Consider the following 21722-nt stretch of genomic DNA (forward strand, 5'->3'; position numbering starts at 1 on the left):
ACATGCAGGAGAAAAGCAGTACAAGCTAATCAGTCAGTTTTCCTTAAGTAGGTGATATATATGTGTGTGTTTGTGGCCCTGTCTGCTGCTATGGTGAAACATTCTTGCAAATAAAAGAAATATTAATATGTTTACCCAGTATATTGTAAATGATGTTTAAGTTTTTGAAGCAAAGTGAGTCCTTAAATTGGCAGTTTTGACTCATGAATTGCATAGTGCTGTTAACCTTGTTGGAAGAGCCAAATGTTACTTATTCAGATAATACCAATAATGTTTGCTGCCATTTTTCACTGTTTGGATATTCACTACAGGCTAGAGTTCTTTGTAAATAACCTCAGCAGAAGAAATACAAAGAGGAAAAAATGTGACTATTTTTGTGGAATCATTTGACATAAAATCTGAAAGCGATCTAAAATCTGAATCAGCAAAAGCAATATCATTGTCAATGGCAAAACCAAAATTAGAGCAAGCAGTCACTGTTTCTGTTATTAATAAGGAAATGAAGCATGTGTTAAGAATGCTTTTGGATGCACTCTTAAGAATAAGATTGCCAATGCAAAATGGAAGAAATAAATTTTTCTGTGTCCGAAATAGTTATCATGAAGATTTTTGCGTTTTAACATGTCATTTTAATTGATAACTTAAATATGAAATGTAAATGGTATTAACTTTTAAATATTTTAAATAGTTTTTTATTTGGCGATTATTTTGTATTGTTTCCTTTTAATGTTTTCCTTATCAAATGTGTATTAACTAGATACATTTTATGTCATTGATATTATATCACAATATATTTTTTCATAAATAAGTCTTGCACTTACTTTTATTTTTATTTTTTATTAATTAAAAAAATTAACTAACAACATTTAGAAATCATTCCATTCTACATATGCAATCAGTAATTCTTAATATCACATAGATGTATGATCATCATTTCTTAGTACATTTGTTACTTTTATTTTTTTACAGAAAATGGCTGAAACTTTTAGTATAGCCTTATCACAGAGAGTTGATTTATCTGTTCATCACTACTCTTATTATTTAAAAACAAGTAAATGAAGTATTTTGAAAGATGTAGAATAATTAGTATTTGAGGAATTCTGGTTTCTCATTTTTGAAGCCTAAAAATGAATATCTGTCAGCAATTTGGAAACAATGAAAAATGATTTACGTGCCCTGCACCTCAAGCCTCTTATTTGTGAAGTGAAGTCAGGCTGAGAAAGATGGTTGTTGAAGCATCTTCTTCTGTTCTTGCTTCTTCTTAAATGACCGTCCCCTCCCATTCCCGCATTTTTGTCTGCAGTGCCGTTATGCCCCATGCTCAGGCTCAGAATTTTCATTGGTCCTTTGCATGTATCATGTCTTTCTCGGCCTTTTTACCCCTTTCAGAAGCAAAGGGGGAGAACAAGAGATTCAGTAGTCAGGCTGCCTGGGTTCAGGCCTGGCTATGGCACTTAAACACTTGACCAGGTGCTCCACTATGACTGAGTCTCTACATCTATAAAAATAGTACCTGCCTTATAGCACCATTGTAAAGGGCCACTAAAGGGCTTAGCACAGAGTCTGGCAGGCAGTGAGGTCTCACCATCAATTCCCAACCGCACTTTTTTTTTTCTATGATATCTTCCTTTTGAATTCTGCTATATAACCGTCTCCTTTGGCTGATCTTTAAATTCATTTCTGTTATTTTATTTCTTTGTCTAGTAATCCTCTGTTGTCTACCCTGTCAGGTCTACGAATCCTCTCCATGTCTTCCAGGTCCTCACTGATCAGGCCCTGGCCTCTCTACTCTTTTTTTTTTTTTACATGGGCAGGCACCGGAAATCGAACCCAGGTCCTCTGGTGTGGCAGGCAAGCGTTCTTGCCTGCTGAGCCACCGTGGCCCGCCCCTGGCCTCTCTACTCTTAATTTCCATTATTTTTCATATCTCTCTCCTCTTTTGTTAGATCTCATCCAGAGTCATGTATTTTATCATTGTCTCTTTAGTTGCTCTTTTTTTTAAAATTGTGGGAAGATATATACAACATAAATTCTCCCATTTCACCCAATCCCAAGCGCACTATTCGGTGAGATTAATCCTTCACTGTTCGGCACTCTCACAACCCTCCATTTCCAAAACCTTCCCATCTCCCCCAACAAAAGCCCTACATCCATTTTACATCAACTCCATCTGCTACTTCCCTCCTGCCTTGATAGCCTATACTCTGCACTCTACATCTACTCTCTACACCTGTGTCTTGTGAGCTTATGTATTTTCTTTGAACTTTGGTCTTAAATGCAAGCTTGAAATCAGTATTTAATTTCAAGTGCAGAGAATAGTCTATCTTATTAATTGCAGATATAGGTGTATATAAACAGAATGCCCTGTATATTTCAGTGATGAAATAAAAAATATTTCTTGTTTCTGTTTGTTGACTTTTAGAAGTGTCTAAACTTCTTGGAATATTTTTTAGTAGCATGCTGATGAACATTTTAATCCCCACTAACTCTTTTCTTTCTGCTTTTCCTTCTATTTAAGGACCCCAAAATGTACGTACAGACGGTGTTGGATGTTCATAAAAAATATAATGCCCTGGTAATGTCAGCATTCAACAATGATGCTGGCTTTGTGGCTGCACTTGATAAGGTAGGTATATTATTATTGTAACTTTCCTATACTATATATGGATAGGAAATTTTTATCTAACTGTATTTTATATAATTCTCAGGCTTGTGGTCGCTTCATAAACAACAATGCAGTTACCAAAATGGCTCAGTCATCCAGTAAATCCCCTGAATTGTTGGCTCGATACTGTGATTCCTTGTTGAAGAAAAGGTAGTAGATGATTTTTTTCAGTAAACTTAATGAAATCTCAACTCGTGTATGAGATAAAATTTACATTAAATTTTATATACATTGTTACTATTGAGCCCTTTGAGAAAATGCTTTAAACATAAAATATCCTCTTTGCCTTCCTAAAAAGTACTTTGTGTTCTGTGTTTATGGCCAGTTTTTTTTTTATTATTATTTTTATTACTAATGTCTTTAAGAATTGCAGGCAGTGTGACCCCTTTAAGTTAAATAAGAATCCATTCAGTCGGGCAGGCCGCAGTGGCTAAGCAGGCAGACTTCTCGCGTGCCATGCTGGAGATCCAGGTTCAATCCCTGGTGCCTGCCCATGTTAAAAAAAAAAAAAAGAATCCATTCAGTCAAGCTGGTTGCTACCTAAGGGTGGATATTACAACATGAAATAACCTTTTCTAACTCTGTAGTTTTTCTTTTCTACTGTCCTAGCTTTTTCTTTTATTTTTTCCTTTTCCCTTTCTCCCCCACCACCTGCCTCCCTTTTCCTTTTTCAGTTGAAATCTGTAACAGCTCCCACTCGTATTTAGTGATGAAACAAATAGACTGCCTATGTACTACAGTACTTCCATTATTCTATAAACTTTTAAATGTATTTCATTTGATGAGTTTGTGTTATTGCTGTGTTTCACATTCATTATTTTTACTAATCTTTTTCAACCATTTTCCTAATTGATTTATGTGTATTAAGAACTGTATGTAGGCAACCTAATCTAATATGGTTCTCTCTACTGAGATTTTGTCTGCATGTTTGTTTTAGTTTTCTCATTTTCTCTTTAAGTTTAACATTTGCTTTAAGTTCACAATGCTTAAAGATGATTTTACTATTCCAGATATATCAACAAATGTTAATGGATTTAGTGGTTTCCTATTACAATACTTTTACATACCTCCAAATAATACTGGGTTCTTGTATTAATAAAGTTGTATCTTGAATTGCTCCCTTGGGCTACTATAACCCAAGGACAAAAACAATTATGAATGCGTGCACGTAACAGAAATAAAAAGACTCCAGACAGTCTCCTGGATAATTATTATTCATCCTACCCCATATAGCAGCTGAAATTTCACTTCCTCAAACAGGCCTGCCTTAATCCCATTATCTAAATTAGATCACCCTAGTCATTTTTCTCATAATACCCTGTTCTTATCTTTCAGAGCTTTTATCACAGTTTTAAATTATTTGTGTGCATTTATTTGTTTAATACCTATCTCCCTCATTAGACTGGAAACATTGAGGGCAAGAACCATGTTAGCTGTTATTGGCGTCAAGCATTTAATAAGTAATGAATGAACCTTTTAAAACTGAAAGAGACAATATATTAGTCTGAGAAATATAGTTGCAGAAATCTTGAGTAAAATATGAGCAAATCACAGGTAGCAATGAATTAAAGAATAATTTATCAGAACATAGTGTAACATTCTAAAAATCTAGATGGCTCAACAGTAGCAGATCTAATGCGGTTTACTACATTAGCAGAGATCTAAATGCAAAACCACATGGCTTTTGGATAAAGGTCAATAGCTATCTCTTAACTTTGCTGGAAAGTTATTTGTCAAAGGCCTATGAAAGTTTACAACATGAATGTTTGATTTTTATTTATTTTTTTCAGTTTCTGTTAATTCTGTTAATTGCTGGTTTAGCATGTAATTTAGTAGTTCTAATCAAATCTCCTAATATGTTATTTCCAGGAATGAAAATTAAACTAAATTGGAATGCCTCTTATAATTTCATGTTTTTTAGCCTATGGTAATATGGTAAATTTAAGCATTTTAAAATGGAAACACTATTAGGACATGAATAGTCAGAATACTTAATGTCCTTTTTATAATTGCCTTTTCAAAAATGGCCCTCACTAAGCTTCTTGTTACACTATTTCTTAATTAAGGCTACGGAAGCAGACAGACATTTCCAAAGTGGTGCTTTAATAAGCATGTATTCATGGATAGAGCTGAGTTGGCCCTGGATTTCGGGACTAAGTAAAACTGCTCAGAGAAACAAATAGATAGCCCTGACCTTCATTCTTTCCACCACTATCAGTGTGAAGAATAGGACTGGATTTTTAAGGACTGGATTTCTGAACCGGCTGTTATTCTTAAATAGAAGCACCTCACTGAAATTTGTTTGGTAGCTGAATCATTTTTCTATAATTGTTCTTGTAGTGAAAACTTAAAAATTTATCCTCGAATCACCTTTTAATTAATACTTGTACATAGAATGAATGAGTCAGTTGTTAAAAGACAGTCATCTCTTTTGCAGACATATCTACAAATGCAAAGCAATACTTTTCTAGTAGTTTAAACCCTTTCATTATCTCATTTTTAGAGCAGTAAGAGAAAGCTACTCATATATATGCCCCCTTTTTTCAACGTTAAAGCAGACGTTACTGAGCAATTAGAAAAGTGGAAATGTATTTATTTATATTTAAACAGATTATTTTAAAGGAAAATTTCACTTAAAATGTTTTGGGGAACTTTGAATATTCTAAACGGTTGGTAATCTATTCTTCCATGATAGAATTGTAGTGTAAGATTGCCAAATTAGCATAAGTAAGAAAAATTAACCCTCCTTTTCCTGCATACTAATCTGAAGAAAAATGATAATTTAGAGACTCAAAACCACATTCAGGTATGATAATTTGGTTAAATAGTACTTGCTTCTTAAATCTTAGCTGATTTGTTTTAAAATACTATGACTTTTTTAAAATTTCAGTTCCAAGAACCCAGAAGAGGCAGAACTAGAAGATACACTCAATCAAGTGGTAAGGTGCTTAATAATTACATCCATTTTAAATAGCTATGTGACAAGTTGTTTTTAACATTCTTTATATAAAGCATCTAAAATGTGAAAAGTAAAGGAAATATTTATTTTATCATGACTTTCTGGTTTTACTCCCTAAAGTGAGTTATTAATTTTAGCATTAATACTTTTCCTCATAATTAAAAAATCCAAAGCAACTTAACATAATTTAAGGGATTAATTAAAATATTTATTTTAAAGACCACCGGATGGTGTATTAGTATATTTCGCCACTACAAACCTTGCTATATAGGGCCAGCCAAAACAACATACTTTTTTTAAAATGCTTTCATTGATAAATCTTTGCATACATACATTCTACACATACATGGTGTACAATCAGTGGCCCACAATATCATCATATGTATTGTGTATTCATCACCATCATCGTTTTTTAGAATATTTGCATCACTCCAGAAAAAGAAATGAGAAAAGGGAAAACTCATACATACTATATTCCTTACCTCTCCCTCTCATTGACTACCAGTATTTCCATCTACCCAATTTATTTTACCCATTGTCCCCCCTATTATTTATTTTTTATCCGTATTTTTTTATTCATCCATCCGTACCCTGGACAAAAGGAGCATCAGACACTAGGTTTTCACAATCACACATTGTAAAAGTTATTTTTATACAACCGTCTTCAAGAATGCAGGCTACTGGAACACAACTCAGCAGTTTTAGGTACTTCCCTACACCTACCCCAGTACACCATAAACTATAAAGGGATATCTATATAATGCATAAGAATAACCTCCAGGATAACCTCTCGACTCTGGAGTCTCTCAGCCACTGAAACTTAATTTTGTCTCATTTCACTCTTCCCCTTTTGTTCAAGAAGACTTTCTCAATCCCTTGATGCCAGGTACCAGCTCATCCCAGGATTTTGTCCCACATTGCCAGGGAGATTTACACCCCTTGGGGTCATGTCCCATGTAGGGGATGGGGCAGTGTATTCACCTACTGAGTTGGCTTTGAGAGAGAGGCCACATCTGAGTAACAAAAGAGGTTATCTGGGGATGACCTTAGTTCTGATTTGCTTAGCCTTTCCTTTGCAGGAATAAGTTTCTTGAGGGTGAACCCCAAGATCATAGACTCATCCTGTTGATTTGGTTGTCCCCACTGCTTTGAGAATATCGGAAATTCTCCAAAAATTGAATATTTTCTCTTTTTCTCCCAAGTCCCCCAGTGGTACAAAGCACACATCTTGTTGCTTTCCTGATATGTGCTCAATAACAGTCAACTTTGTAGAGTTGGATTGTAAGTGTACATTAAGTGTGTTCTCTTGATGGTTTTATTTTAGATGGTTGTCTTCAAGTATATAGAGGATAAAGATGTTTTTCAAAAGTTCTATGCAAAAATGTTGGCCAAAAGACTCGTACACCAGAACAGTGCAAGTGATGATGCTGAAGCAAGCATGATCTCTAAATTAAAGGTAACTTTAATATTTTTCCTTAGGAATTCCAGCTTTTTTTTTTATTTTTTTTTATTAAAGTTCTTAGTTTCTGTAGGTTATCAGACGGGCAAGCAGCTCATCAATAATTAACAAGGTTTTTGTTCAAATGATCTCTTGTACTTCACTTCTGAAGAACTGATATTTTGACAACTTGCAATCTTCCATTGTCAGGCCTTAAATGCTTTCCCAACCTTTTTCCTACCATTCTTTGAAACCTTTCTGCTCTGGCTAGGCTTAGCTATGGTCTGCTCCCTCTACCCCATGCTTCCTCTCTTGGCTCCCACCTCTTTTGGCATGCTTTTTTCTCCCTAGCTTGGGTGGAGGCCTCAGCTGTCTTTACGCCTAAGAAGTATTGAAATTCTAAATCCTAGCTCTGGCTTGTATTCACATTTTGTTGGCTTTGAGTTGATTGGGTGTTTTGTCTTGCTCTGGGTTTAGGTAACTGTCTGCAGGAGGGAAAAAGGATCGGTATTATTTTCCTTTATTCAGTCTGTTGTGTGGCATCAATACCTACCTTCTTCTAGAGCCAAAAATGACCTCTGCCCCTTCTGAATTCACTGCATTTATTTCAGTGCTGGCTTGGGCTGCTTGTGTGTTGTTTGGCTCTTTCCTTTCCGTAGCATAGTGCTTGGGGATGTGGATTGAGGAGTCATACTATTTGTGTTTGAGTCCTGGTCTTACCACTTGGTTTTGCCTTCAGTAGTCTTCTTTGTGCCTCAGTGTCTATCTCATAAGATTGTGAAGTTCAGATGTGATAATCCATGAAAGCATTATCACTAAATAATTGGTATGCAATACATATTAACCAGGGTCCTTGTTGTGTCACCAGCCTTGTTCTCAGTTGATAGTCTGTGTTCTGCTGAGATCAGAACCTTCCTGCACAAGCAACTCATCACCCCTGTTTCTTTCAAAACATTGCATTCCATTCTGTCTTCCTTCCATCTTACCTTTCTCCTTACAGAATTACCCCCTCCCCTGTGCCTTTGTTCTCATTTTATAATTCCTCCAAATGAGGCTCATTTCACCATTGAATTTTTAGCCCTCCTTCATTTACCTCTGTCCCTTGCCTTTAAACATCTGCAGATGTCCTCCAGTGCTTTATAAGCATTTCTTAAATTATCTTGAATAAATCTCCAAATCCTCCAACATCATTTCCTGATTCTACTACTTTTCAGCTTCTACTTTGATTTCTCCTTCCCCTTATCTTCCCAAAAGAAGTCCAGAAGTCTCTAACAATTCATAAACTGGTGACCTTTTTCATTTCTTGGATTCTATCTGTAGCATTTTACTACTCTTAATATTCAATATTGAAAACTTATAATGTGCCATTGCTTACAAAGCACTTCTTATGCAGTTCCAAAGGAAATGCTCATAAAACCTATTGAAGTAGCCAAGCCAAGTAATGTTTATTTAGCCCTTTCCAATAGGATTGGAACCTACTGACCACACATTGCATCTTGAAAGTCGCCTTCCCTTGATTTCGCTGTTAAAACATTTCCCCCGGGCCCTCCTTTTTCTTCTCTAAGGAAAATTATTTCAAGGATAATTAAAAAAAAAACATTTCCAAGGATCCTTCTTTTTCCTCTTGATGCCCGACCCCTTTCGCCTCAGTCTCCTTTCCTTTTGTGAATACACATGCTGCCTTGGCAGTACTCATCAGCTCATTTTCAGTCATCCTGTTACGTGATGGTTCCCCGTCTGTTTTTCTCCTACGAGGCCCACTGCAGTTTACTGTGGATGTGTCCATCTGAGGACTCCATTTACCCTCCTTTTACCTTATGTCTAAATTAAGTGTATTTGCTTCTCTTCCAAACCTTTGGCTTCCAAAGTGTTTTTTTAATACCTTCATCATCTGATCCCACTGCCTTGGTTTAGGCCCTCCTTTCTTTTTATCTAGACAGTTATTCTCTTCCCATTATTCCATTCTAATTGATCCTGAAGTGCCTAATCTCCTTTTAATTTTGCATAATTTCCAAATTTTTGTAAGAGACAAGTTCCAGTTATATCCTTTTCTTGTTGTTGTTATTAATAATACATAATCAGGAGCTTCTTCGTTGATTACCAGAAGAAGTTACTGTATTCCATAGCCATACATTAAAGCTCCTTCACCACCAAGCCTTAGCCAGTGTCTCTAGGCTTATCTCCCAATATCTTTCGAGCATCCTGAGCTAAACCTGGTCATCTGATTTAATCCTCACACAATCTTTAAGTCTTACCTGTTCTCTTGCATTGTTGATCAAAGGTTAGCTATCTTTAGATACTTTGTGCATTTCAGTGTACTGTAATGTGTTGGCATTTCCAGGTCTTTCCAGGCCTTTCTCAAATTCTGCTTATGACGTGAAACCTTACTTTGATCCCCCACACAAAATACCCCTAATGTCAATACCAGTACCAATACCTCTTATTGGTATTCTTTACAGTTTATACAGCAGTGTTTTCCAGGTGCTATGCCAAGAGTTTTACATACAGTTAATTCATCAGATCTTCACAACTACTGATGAAAGTAGATCATGTTGTTACTCCTATTTTACACATGAGGAGTCTAGGGCCTAGAAAGTTTACACAGACTGCTCTCAGTAGCAGAGCCTTATGTTTTTAAACTAATTATGTCAGGTGCTAAAGCTGTTGTTTTTAACCACCTTCCCTTAAACTTCCAAAACATATTATTTATGTGTCTTTAGAGCATTTTTCACTGTTGACCTGAAATTATAGTTACATGGAAGAAGAGGCATAGGCAAAAAAAATTTCATATTTGTATTCTAACCACAGCATCAGAATACCTTCCTCTGAGGAAAGTATTCCTCTGTGATAGTCAAATAATAGTTATTTGTATGAGCCCTAATTATCTAATCTGTTCATATTTATACTGTAAAATAAATGCTAAATTGTCTTTACAGTTCAGTATATATCCTATGTACTGTGATTTCTCTAAGGTTCCTTTGTATGCATTATACACATTTCTGTACGGAGTAATGAAACAGTTATTTGGGTTTATTTCAGCAAGCTTGTGGTTTTGAGTATACCTCTAAACTTCAGCGGATGTTTCAGGACATTGGTGTAAGCAAAGACTTGAATGAGCAGTTCAAAAAGCACCTGACAAATTCAGAACCACTGGATTGTAAGTATGTCATGTGTTTACAAGCTCTCTTACAGGCAGTGTTCTTAGAGAAGTCAGTGCTGTTTTTTTACAGCAAACTGCACTGAGCAAAATAAAAAAATATTAAGTAAGGATGAGTAGATGATTCATTAGAAATTCAATACTGCGAAATAGGAAGTTCCTTATAAATGTCCTACACACCCACCCCTAGCTCACTTCTAATAGCAGATGACAGTTATTAAAGGACTGACAGTCTTTCCTATTGGTAAGATCAGGGCTAAGCAAAAAGCCAGTTAAAAGTTGGAGAGCCTGGGCTTGCATCAGGCTTCTGAACCCTAACCTCTTCTGTTTGCACGCACTGGGCAACTCTCCCAGGTGCGGGTGCTCCACACACAGGCTAGGGGCTGTTGGTTTGTTGTTTTACTGTGAATCTATTCTAGCAGGGTGTTTTTTAATTAATAGAAATTTGCCTGATCTATATAGACAACAGAGTCAAACTAAAGGCATTGTGGCTTTAGATTTGAATTATGAATTAGCACAGGCAAAGAATGTATTTCCCCAAGAGTCAGCCTGGTTCACATCGTACTGTCTTCCTGTAGTCTTGAGATGACAGAGTTATTGCTTACTCCATTATAAGATGTCTTTTTTGTCTTTTGTTTTTCCCAAATTGAATGTGCTGCTTGATTGTCAAACTTGGCAGTTTTGCCAGTAGACTTGTTGCCTTCTGCTTTGATGAAATTATTATTATAATTTATAGATCAAAAACTTACAATCACACAAAACTGGTTATATAATAAAGTCAGTTATTTACATGTGGGTATTGAATTTTCTTGACTCTGGGCTATAATCTTATGCCTAGTGAACAGGTAATAGCTTAAATGGATTGCGCTATTTGCAGCAGAAAACTAAAGTGAATGGAACGAAATGGATATATAACAGAATTCTGAGTTTGAGGTGAAATGAAACCTCAGTCTGGAGTAAAGGCTTTCTGGCTCTTCCATCTTTTACTAACTTCCATTGGGATAAAAATGGATTAGAATGAAGAATATTCAGTTCTTAACTTCATATCAATAAAATTCAGGATTTTTCATTTAGTGTATTTTCTTTTAATAAAAAATAAACCACGGGCGGGCCATGGTGGCTCAGCAAGCAGAGTTCTCGCCTGCCATGCCAGAGACCTGGGTTTGATTTCCCCATGCAAAAAAAGAAACCACATTTATCTGAGGTAATAGCATTTTTCAGTTTATAAAATGAATTAAATGTATTTTCTAATTTTCACCCCCTCCCTGCCCTGTGCCACCACCCCTGCCCCCCAGTGGATTTCAGTATTCAAGTTCTGAGTTCCGGATCATGGCCTTTTCAGCAATCTTGTACATTTGCCTTGCCATCAGAGGTAAGGAGGGGTTTGTGTTCTGTTCACTTAGGTGCTCACTAGAGGTTGAAAAGGGGTAGCTTTCACCATTAATATGAATGCATATCTGCAGAATGCCTTCCTGCTTTATGTGGTCAGCAAATGTTCCTGGCAGGATTATGTGGAAGGGAGCTTTGATTTCTCCCTAAAGAAAAGGATGTCTGGGCTCTGCAACGGTGGCTCAGTGGCAGAATTCTCACCTGCCATACCAGAGACCTGGGTTTGATTCTGGTGCCTGCCCATGTTAAAAAAAGAAAAAAAGATGTTTCTGTTCAATTTAACAAAGCAAGTTTATTTATTCTCATAAAGTAGAGCCTAATTACTGATGTTACGAACATCCTGATGATATCTACTTGTCTGCAAATAGAAATCTTTATTGATTATACCCTCCCAGTGCTTAAACTAAAATCATTTTAGCTTTATAAGAGAGTCATATAATATGAAATGTCCACTATTTGTATTTTACTTTCATGTGAGCCACTGACATTTTGTACTGGAAACTTGGGACAGTATTTTATTTAGAAATGCTGACTTCGAATATGGTAAGAGACAGATTCTATATAGTGCTCTCTGTTTATATAGTTGGAACGTAGTTATCAGCGATTTACAGCATTTTATGCTAGCCGTCACAGTGGCAGAAAATTGACGTGGTTATATCAACTGTCTAAAGGAGAATTAGTAACTAACTGCTTCAAAAACAGATATACCTTGCAGGTAAGGTCACCTTTTTAATTTACAGTTGTTGTTGTTGTTTATTTTGGTTTTTGTGTGTGTGTAAATGATGATAAGACTTATAGAAAACAGGATGAGGTGACCCATGTAATAGAAACCAGAATTAAGCTTCTGGTAAAATAGTATAGAGGTTAACAGCATGGGTTTTGAGTGCCTGATGTTCTGAATTTTTACCCTTTCATACTGAGCATCTAAGGTCAAGTTGCTTAATGACTCTGAGTCTCAGTTTTCTCCTTCATAAAATGGGATGTTAATGCTTTTATTTTGGAGGTGGCTTGAAAATTAAATGAAATAATGTCTTCAGAAAGTTTGGCACAGCTCCTGCCTTTCACATAGTAACTGTTCAGAATGGTAGCTTAAAAAACTGGCATTTGATGTATTTAATTAAGATAATAGTTCTTTTCTGTTGACAGAGCAGTTTCACATTAATTATAACCCTCAGTGCTTTCAACAGTCATGTGTTCAATTTGTAATTTTCCATTTTACAGATGAGGAAACTGAGGCTCAAGTTAATTCAAGTGACTTTCTGAATCCTAGCTTATATGTGGCAGAACCAAGATTTCAATTAAGGTCTTTTTCTTCATAGAGACTATGTTCTTTCTACTTCAGCTTTTGTACAGATGGGCTTCACAAATAGCTGCTTTATTTTAATGTACAAGAAGGTTTTCTAAGAAACCTACAGGGATTATAAAATAATTTTAAGACTTTTCAGGTGATAAGAAACTTCACACTGGGCTCTGCACACTCGAGCTGCTCATTAATTTAAACTTTCAATAGTTCTCTTATAAAGTAATTAAAATGCTTAATAAGCTCACTCTCTAGGTACAGAGGTCTTAATGTCAGTGTGTATTAACTGGAATTTTGTTTTATATGTCCCTAAATATCCATGGAAGAAGCTATGCATTCATACTACAGTACCTATAGAAACCGTGCATTCATACTACAGTACCTAAAACTTCAGTGCCCTTTTTTTTTGACCAAATGAATGCCATGTTACAGTAGCTGAGACAGGTACAGTGTAAAATCATGAGTGTGCTATTTTCATGCTATTATATTCCTATGTCAGGTACAAACGTATGCTTTGCCCTGTGTTTTTCTTTTGTTCTTTAAAAACTTTGATATCAACTTTATTGAAATAATTTATATCTAATAAAATACATCCATTTTGGTATACAGTTTAAGTTGTAACCACCATCAAGATGCAGAACATCTTTGAGATGGAGTTGTTGGGTTTTGTCACTGCCTTGAGAAAGGCTAGATACAGTTCCCTCTGTTTTTATAGACATCCTGATCACCAACGCAGGACAATAGTGTTATCCCAAAGCATTAGAATCTTGCTCTTGCTTCCTCCCACTGGATTGTTTTTCTGATTAGCAGCTTTAAGTACTTCGGAAGCACTGTTGTCTCTCCCATGTACTAAAATTGGCATGCAGCTTGTTGTTTATTTCTCTTTTCATTGACCAAGATTTTGCCCAGGCAAGCAGCAATATTCATGGTACATTACTTGTAGTTTCAGAAGCAGAAGTTCATGCCCTGCTTCCACTCAAAGAAATGAGGAATGAGTACATACTACCTTATGCACAGTTTATTGAAACATACCTGAAAGCAGTTTGGAAGTGCATTATGTCAATATATATGTTGTTTTATATCAATAATGTTCCAAAAGAGAATTTTCCTTTTTGTGCAAAAAACCCCAATATGAACACTGGTACTTAACACGTCCATATATACCAGCTGTGTGAATGTATGTTTTTCTATATAAAAGTGTGTTGGTGCATATATATTGTATATTTACAGAGACAAATATGTGTTAGAAGAAAATTCAAAATCATTTTAATGCTTGAAAAAGTGGGAATTGAATACTCATTTTCCCAGAAAATACTGCATTTTCAGTGGCATTGTATACAACACTTCGTATTCCTTCTAAGTAGATCTGCTTTGTTTGTTTGAAGAATTCCTTTTATAAATAAATTCTTCAAACTTATGTTATATATTTTTGGAGTTTTTCCCAGGCATTGAAATGTTTCTTTTCTTTTATATGGGGAACCTACCTCAAAGGCATCTACATTCCAGATGGCAATCTTACTTCAGTACAACACAGAAGATGCCTACACAGTACAGCAGTTGACTGATAGCACGCAAATTAAAATGGTATTCTTATCTTTCTACAATCTCTTTATTGTATCCAGTTGCACTTCCCTTATTTTTAAGGATATTGGAATGGTTGGGAAGAAGATATGGTGTATTACATTTGAAATAGATATTTGCCTTGTGGATATGACTATGCTGTTATTCCAGGATTTTAGTACATGTTACAGAAAGCTTAATTTTTTAACTGAGTAGAAGCCATATTGCTTTTCTCATATGCAAGCATTTCTTAATCCTTTTTCTGGGCAGGTTTTCCTTCCTAAGCTTAAGTCTTTACTTAATTTTAACATTTTTCCTGTTACTCATATTTTTTTGAGATATAATTCACATAACATCAGACTTCACATAAAATAATTTGTATCACTTTGAAGCGTACAATTATCCAGAACATCTCCAGTCCCTGGGTGGGGGGAACCCTACCAGTTATCAGTCACTCTCCTTCTCCTCCCCCCGGCCCTTAGTAACTACTCATTTACTTTCTATCTTTTTGAAATTGCCTATCCTAGAATTTTTTATAAATGGAATCGTATAATATCTGGTCTTTGAGTCTGGTTCTTTCATGTAGCATAATGTTTTCAAGGCTTATTCATGTAATATATGTATCAGGACTTCATCCTTTTTTGTTTGAATAATTTTCCATTGTAATAGCTGAATAATATTCCATTTATGCATATACCACATTTTGTTTAGCCATTCAGTTAATGGAGATTTGGTTTGTGCCCACTTGCTCAACCTTTTGAGGAACTACCAAACTGTTTTTCTACAGTGGCTACACCATTTTACATTCCCACCTGCAATGTATGAAGGTTTCAGTTTCTCTACATCTTCATCAGTACTTATTTTTTATTCTAACCATCCTAGTGGGTATGAAGTGATATCTCATTTGTGGTTTGATTTCTGTTTCTCTGATGATCAGTAATGTAGAGTCTTTTTATGTGTATTGACCATTCATGTAACTTCTTTGGAAAAATGTCTTTTTAAATACTTTGTCCAATTTTAAATTGTTTTATGTGTCTTTTTATTGTTAGGTTATAAAGATACTTTATTGTAGAGACTAGACCTTTATCAGATATGTTGTTCGCAAATGATTTTCTCCCAGTCCAGTGAGTTGTCATTTCATTTTTTGATTGTGCCCTTTGAAGCACAGACGTTTTTAATTATAACGAAGTCCAGTTCATCTGTTTTTGCTGCTGTTGCTTGTGGTTTTGTTGTCATGACATCTTAGGCTCCATTGCCTAATCCAAGTTCATGAATATTCTAGTCCTTATGTTTCCTTCTAATTCTTTTTAGTTTTAGCGCATACACCTAAGTTGGCAGTCTATTTTGAGTCAGTTCATTTGTATGGTGTGAGGTAGGGGTCCAACTAAATGGCTCTCTAGTTATGGCAGCACCATTTGCTGAAAAGACTTTTTTTTTCCCCTTTTGAATGGTCTTGACACCCTTCTCCAAAATCAGTTGACCATGGATATTGGATGTATTTCTGGATTCTCGATTCTAGTCCATTGATCTATATGTCTATTATGCTAGTACTCCCCGCCCCCACCCGTCTTAATTCCTGTAGCTTTGTAATTAGTCCTCCAACTTTGTTCTTTTTTCAGGATTTCCCCCCCCTCTATTTTGGGTGCCTTGCATTTCTGTATGAATTTGAGGATCAGTTAATCCCTTTATGAAAAAAAAAGGCAGTTGGGATTTTTATAGGGATTGCGTTGAATCTGTAGATCAATTTGGAATCTTGCCATCTTATCAATATGAAGTCCTTCAGTTAATCAACATGGGTTGTGTATTTATTTAGGTCTTAAATTTATGTCAATATATTCTGTAGTTTTCACCATACAAGTCTTGCACTCTGGTAGATTTATTTCTAAGTATTTTATTCTTTTTTGATGTTATCCTAAATGGAGTGGTTTTCTTAATTTACTTTTCAGATTGTTCATTGCTACTATATAGAAATACAACTGATTTATTAGTATTAATTTGTATGTTGCAACCTTGCTGAACTCATTGGTTAGCTTTAAATAGTTTTTTTGTGGATTCTTTAGTGTTTTTGATATAAAAAATCATTGTCATCTGCAAATACAGATGGTTTTGCTTCCATTATAATCTCAGGACCTTTTGTTTATTTTTGTTTTCTAATCATCATGATTATACAATATACTGTTAAATGAAGTGCTGAGTGGATGTTTTTTACTTGTTCCTGATCTTAGGGTGAATATGTTCAGTCTTTTACCATGAAGTGTGGTATTAGCTATGGATTCTTTATACAATTCCTTTATCACTAAGAAAGTTCCCACAGTTCCTAGTATATTGAGTGGAAGGGTATTATATTTTATCAGATGCTTTTTCTGCATCTGTTGAGATTATTGTGGTTATTTTTTTTAATACATTGATTGATTTTCACATGTTAAACCAGCCTTGCATTCCTGGGATAAATTCTACTTGGTCATGGTGTACAACCCTGTTTATATGCTGCTGAATTTGGTTAGCTAGTATTTTGATGATAATTTTTGGATCTATATTCATAAGGAAAATTGGTCTATAATGTTCTTTTCTTGTGATATCTTTTTCTGATTTTGTTAATCAGAATAATACTGGCCTTGGGATGAGTTAGGAAAGTCATTTTTAATCATTCCCTAGGATAGTGCCAAAAGCATCTTCAAAACTAGTTTGCTTCTCTGTACATAGGAATCTTTTCACATTCCTATTTATGTCAGAATGAGGAGATTAATGTTTCCTTGGAGGCTTAGATTGCCCCCCAGATACAAACACTGGTTGTAACTGCTTTAAAGAGCTGACAGCTACATCATTTTGAATCTTTGATTAGCTTTATAATAGCAGCTCTACTCCAATCTCTTAATTCTTTTTGAGAATTGCAATATCCCTTCTGGGGATGCTGCTGCTCTCTTTGCCCTGCTCAGTGTCCTGTCTGTATCTGATATTGCTCAGACTGGCTCATGAAATGAAACTGCTCTGGACTTAGCTGGCAGTTTTCTGATCTTCCATATTTGGGAATTCTGGTTGCATTACTAGATCAGAGGCATTTTACTTTTACAACTTTAACTTAGTCCTCTATGACCAGAATGGGTATCAGTCAAGATGAGGACAGGACCTTGTGTCCACGATAGCATTTTCAGTACATTTAGGAATCCCAGGTGATTATAGAAGTCCCCTTTAGGTGGTCGTGCTCTTTGATTTCATGGAATCATAAAGCTGTAAAGCTAGAGATCTGAGACTATCACTACCCCCATCATTTTACAGATAAGGAAACAGGCTTAGAGAGACTTCATGATGTGCTGAGAGTTCATACAAGTGAAGTTGAGAACAGAGGTCTCTTGCAGATTGGCCCCATCTCTGTTTAAGAACATAGTGATGAGAAAGCTTTATTATATTTCCTCTGCAGTGATCAGTGTACAAGATGAACTATCAGATTTAAGAAGTGAATAGACTCCCTTAGATATGAGAAATCAGTTGTGCACAATTTCGGTTTTCATATAGCAGAATCTTTTTTTTTTTTTTTTTTTTAAATTATTGAGTGATTAAGGCCAGAAAGGAGTTGCTTTCCCTTTTAGAACGGGGTGCAGGGGGATTTAGGGAACCTCTGAGAGACACCAGTTTTTCCTTCTATGTGGGTGATCGTTGCTTCCCTATAGAAAAGTGGACTCTGGTGTTGCCTGAGATTGTTACTGCAGAGAAAAGTGCATTTCCCCTTTCACTTACCATTTTCTCTTTAATTGCAGGATATTTTGGCACAAGTCCTACAGATTTTATTGAAGTCAAAGTTACTGGTATGTTTTGTGCTTTTTATGTTAAGCTAGAAGAAAATATTCTCCTGAGATTTATAATAGTAATGGTTGTTTTTTAATAGGTCTTGGAAGATGAAAATGCAAATGTTGATGAGGTGGAATTGAAGCCAGATACCTTAATAAAATTATTTCTTGGCTATAAAAAGTAAGAAAAATCTAATAAATAGATGTTCCTCTTCTGTAATCTTTAACCCTTAATATGTTTACTGGTATAGCTGCAAATTGAGGGAAACTGGGAGACTCGATGATGGGAGTTTGATTTGGGCCTTTCACGGTGATGGCCTTCTAGGTGTTACTCTGCTGGACTGGGTTTTGAGTTTGGGGGCAGGGCGGGGAGGGGTGGTGGTGCAGTTCTTCAATAGATTTCTTTGCAGATAAGTCCCCTTAAGTAGCTTTCCTGGAAAGTTTGGGTAGGTCAGAGGGTCTTGATTTTATTTACTTTGATGAAATTTGTGGGAGCAGATTAGGGAACTGAATTTCCTGTCAGTAAAACAGGTGTCAATATTAACAGCTAGTAGGAAGTCATCCTATATTAAAACTTACCTGGTCTTTCATTATAGGGTATGTTCACAGATAGTTGATATAAACTGTGCAACAGTGATGAAAGATGTGTTTCAAACTCTAGCCTCTGTTGAGGGAAGCAGAGGTTGAAAAATATAAAGATTGGTTGCGTCTTTTCTGCAGTAATTTATTGTGATTGTTTTCAATTTTTTTAACAGTAAGAAATTAAGGGTTAATATCAATGTGCCAATGAAAACTGAACAAAAACAGGAACAAGAAACCACACACAAAAATATTGAGGAAGACCGCAAACTACTGATTCAGGTGACTGCTTAGATGATTGATAGAAAGAGATAGGTGATTGGCTGATTAATTGATTCCTTCACATAGAAGATGACTTTTTAAAGCTGGTATATTACCAGTGAGTGATACCAGAATGTGAAATGGTTCTCATGATGGACAGAGGTGACAAAGCCATAGATTCAGAGCTTGGTTGTTTGAAGGAGTGAAGTCCTTTATATTGTGAGACAAAGTTGTGCAGTTCTCTTCCTCTAAATGTTGAAAAGGAAATTTAAGTTAAAATGTATGTAAGAAAAAAAGAATTGTTTAATGGAAGAATGTGAGCAGCTTTTGTGGCCTTGAAGTTTTTTTTTTTCATTCTTAAAAGACTTCATAGTTGAGTTAAATAATTAAAATTGCTTATATGACCAAAAGTAACAGTGTTAATGTTTGTTACATTATGGTTGAAGCATTAGGTAGATAGAATTGACTCCCAGCCCCCTCTCTCACCTTGTAGTATCTTTGTTGCCTCTTATGAAATAGTAATGCTATGCATGGAAATAAAATTTTGACAGCCTTTTTTGCTGGTTGTCCCTTATTGTAGATAATAAGTTATTAGATCTCTGTTAAACACATTTGTTTTTCCTTACTTGGTTATATAGGCGGCTATTGTGAGAATTATGAAAATGAGGAAGGTTCTAAAACACCAGCAGTTACTTGGAGAAGTGCTAACTCAGCTCTCCTCAAGATTCAAACCTCGGGTTCCAGTAATTAAGGTACGAGGATTACACAGCAGTAGCTTTTAGTTTGTTTTAGAAAAGGCATAACGAAGGGGTATGTTGTTTGCAGTTTCATGAAGAAGGAAACTTACTTTATTCATTTGTGATAGATTTCTTCAAAATAAAATAGGTGCAATTTTTAACTTTTTGTTTAAATGTATATAAAGTACAGAAATCATAATTGTATGATTTATATATATAATCATATATGTATTTCATCCACTTCAAGAATACATTGCCAGCATCCCAGAAGCCCCCAAGCCCCCTTCTGCCTCAACTCAGCCGATACCTGTATTCCCTATAGAATAACCACTATCTTGTGGTCTCATACCTTAAAGTAGTTTTGCCTACTTTTGAACTTTATATAAATGAATTAGACAGTATTTTCTCTACTGTGTCTGGTTTCTTTTGTTCAACATTGTATTTGTGAGGTTCATCCTCATTGTAGTGTGTAGCAGTAGTTGATTCGTTATTGCCATATAGGTATTATATGAACATAATACAATTCACTTATTCTACTGTTGGTTGATATTTGGCTTGTTTCAAGTTTGGAGTTGTTTAAAATACTAAATGGGTTTTTCCCTTTATGAAGCCACCTGGGTAAGATATCAGTTAGTGAACAACTGCATGGGTGGCAATTCACAGGTGACTCCCAAGACAGCAGGCACTAGTAATACCTCCTGGGATTACATTGCACACAGGTGCCAGTTTGTTAACGTAGTTTGGGCAGTTCTCCATGACCACCTCACCCACCCACCCCCACCCCCCTTCCCTGATCTAAGGCTGAGAGTTCTGTCCCAGAGGCAGCAAGACTTCCACACAAAGGAGGACTCTTAAGTGTCTAGTCTGTTCCTAGAGTAGATGAGGAGGCTTCCCGGCGTTGGTGCAGAGATGACTCACAATCGCAGTCCGCATGGATGTCTGGGAAGACATCAAAATTGCTCCTATTTAGAGCCCTCGCTGATTGCTTTCCATGCCTTCTAATAGCTGTCTTCTCCTTGGAGTCCCAGAACAGTGAGCAGGTTTGGAAAAGAAGGCATTTTAAAGAAAAGGGAACTGAAGGAGCTCTGTTCAATGTTTTGGCCTGGGAAGTAAGACAACATACTAAACAAGATGTACCTACACGGATGAATTTGCTCCCCATTGATAGCTCAAGGGCAGGGAAAAAAAACCATTGGTGAGGGTGGTCTCAGCCTGGTAATCTCTGTTCTGGTAATAAATTTTTTTCTTCTCCTTTTCCTTTCTTTTTCTTTTTTTAAATAATGCCCAGAAATGCATTGACATTCTGATTGAGAAGGAATATCTGGAGCGAGTCGATGGTGAAAAGGACACATACAGTTACTTGGCTTAACCCTTCTAGAAGGGTCTGACTATGACCCGTGGCAAATAGTTCATGATGGAAAGAATGAAATCAACTCAAGTTCAAAGCAGCCAGCCTGCTACCATTTGGACCTCCCTTTTTAAAACTGAGACCAAGACTCCCATCAGCTAGTCTCAGATTTACATCGGAACTGCTCAGGATTGATACATTTCAAGTCTGTAAATATGGACACCAATGCCATTTAACCTAATTTAAGAACCGAGGGGATTTGAACCTTCCATGCTGAGGGCTGCATGCTACTGCATTTAAATCAATACATTGGCTACACGATTAACAGCTGCTGTCTTAGGCAGCACTTAGAATGTTGGCAGCACTTTGAGAGCAAATCTGAATGGACCTACGTGTAATCTGCTATGAAAACCATTTGTATAGTGTGTTTCATTTTTTAATGTGTGGAAATAAAGAAAATTAAAGGATTTCTGTACAAGTCGCATTTGGTTTTAAGTTTTACTAATTTCTATATGTAAATAAAAGATATGATTATGCAAATTTA

The 21722-nt window shown here is 35.9% G+C and overlaps 1 protein-coding gene across 18 annotated transcripts in view; it reads left to right on the forward strand.

Moving 5' to 3' along the window:
* CUL1 (cullin 1) overlaps nt 1-21722 on the forward strand; it is a 143693-nt gene extending 121971 nt beyond the window's left edge. For 17 of the 18 annotated variants that reach the window (XM_077148709.1, XM_077148734.1, XM_077148718.1 and 14 more), the window contains 12 exons: nt 2519-2626; nt 2709-2815; nt 5556-5604; nt 6949-7080; nt 10102-10219; nt 11515-11591; nt 14400-14492; nt 18224-18271; nt 18352-18434; nt 19009-19114; nt 19732-19845; nt 21119-21722. In XM_077148709.1, coding sequence (XP_077004824.1) covers nt 2519-2626; nt 2709-2815; nt 5556-5604; nt 6949-7080; nt 10102-10219; nt 11515-11591; nt 14400-14492; nt 18224-18271; nt 18352-18434; nt 19009-19114; nt 19732-19845; nt 21119-21199 — 1116 coding nt within the window. In that variant the 3' untranslated portion in view covers nt 21200-21722. Of the gene's footprint in view, nt 1-2518; nt 2627-2708; nt 2816-5555; nt 5605-6948; nt 7081-10101; nt 10220-11514; nt 11592-12191; nt 14518-18223; nt 18272-18351; nt 18435-19008; nt 19115-19731; nt 19846-21118 lie in introns of those variants that run through there. The other variant, XM_077148843.1, reaches the window with a different exon arrangement.

The sequence above is a fragment of the Tamandua tetradactyla genome, chromosome 1, assembly GCF_023851605.1.
Source record: "Tamandua tetradactyla isolate mTamTet1 chromosome 1, mTamTet1.pri, whole genome shotgun sequence".
NCBI classification, from domain to species: domain Eukaryota; kingdom Metazoa; phylum Chordata; class Mammalia; order Pilosa; family Myrmecophagidae; genus Tamandua; species Tamandua tetradactyla.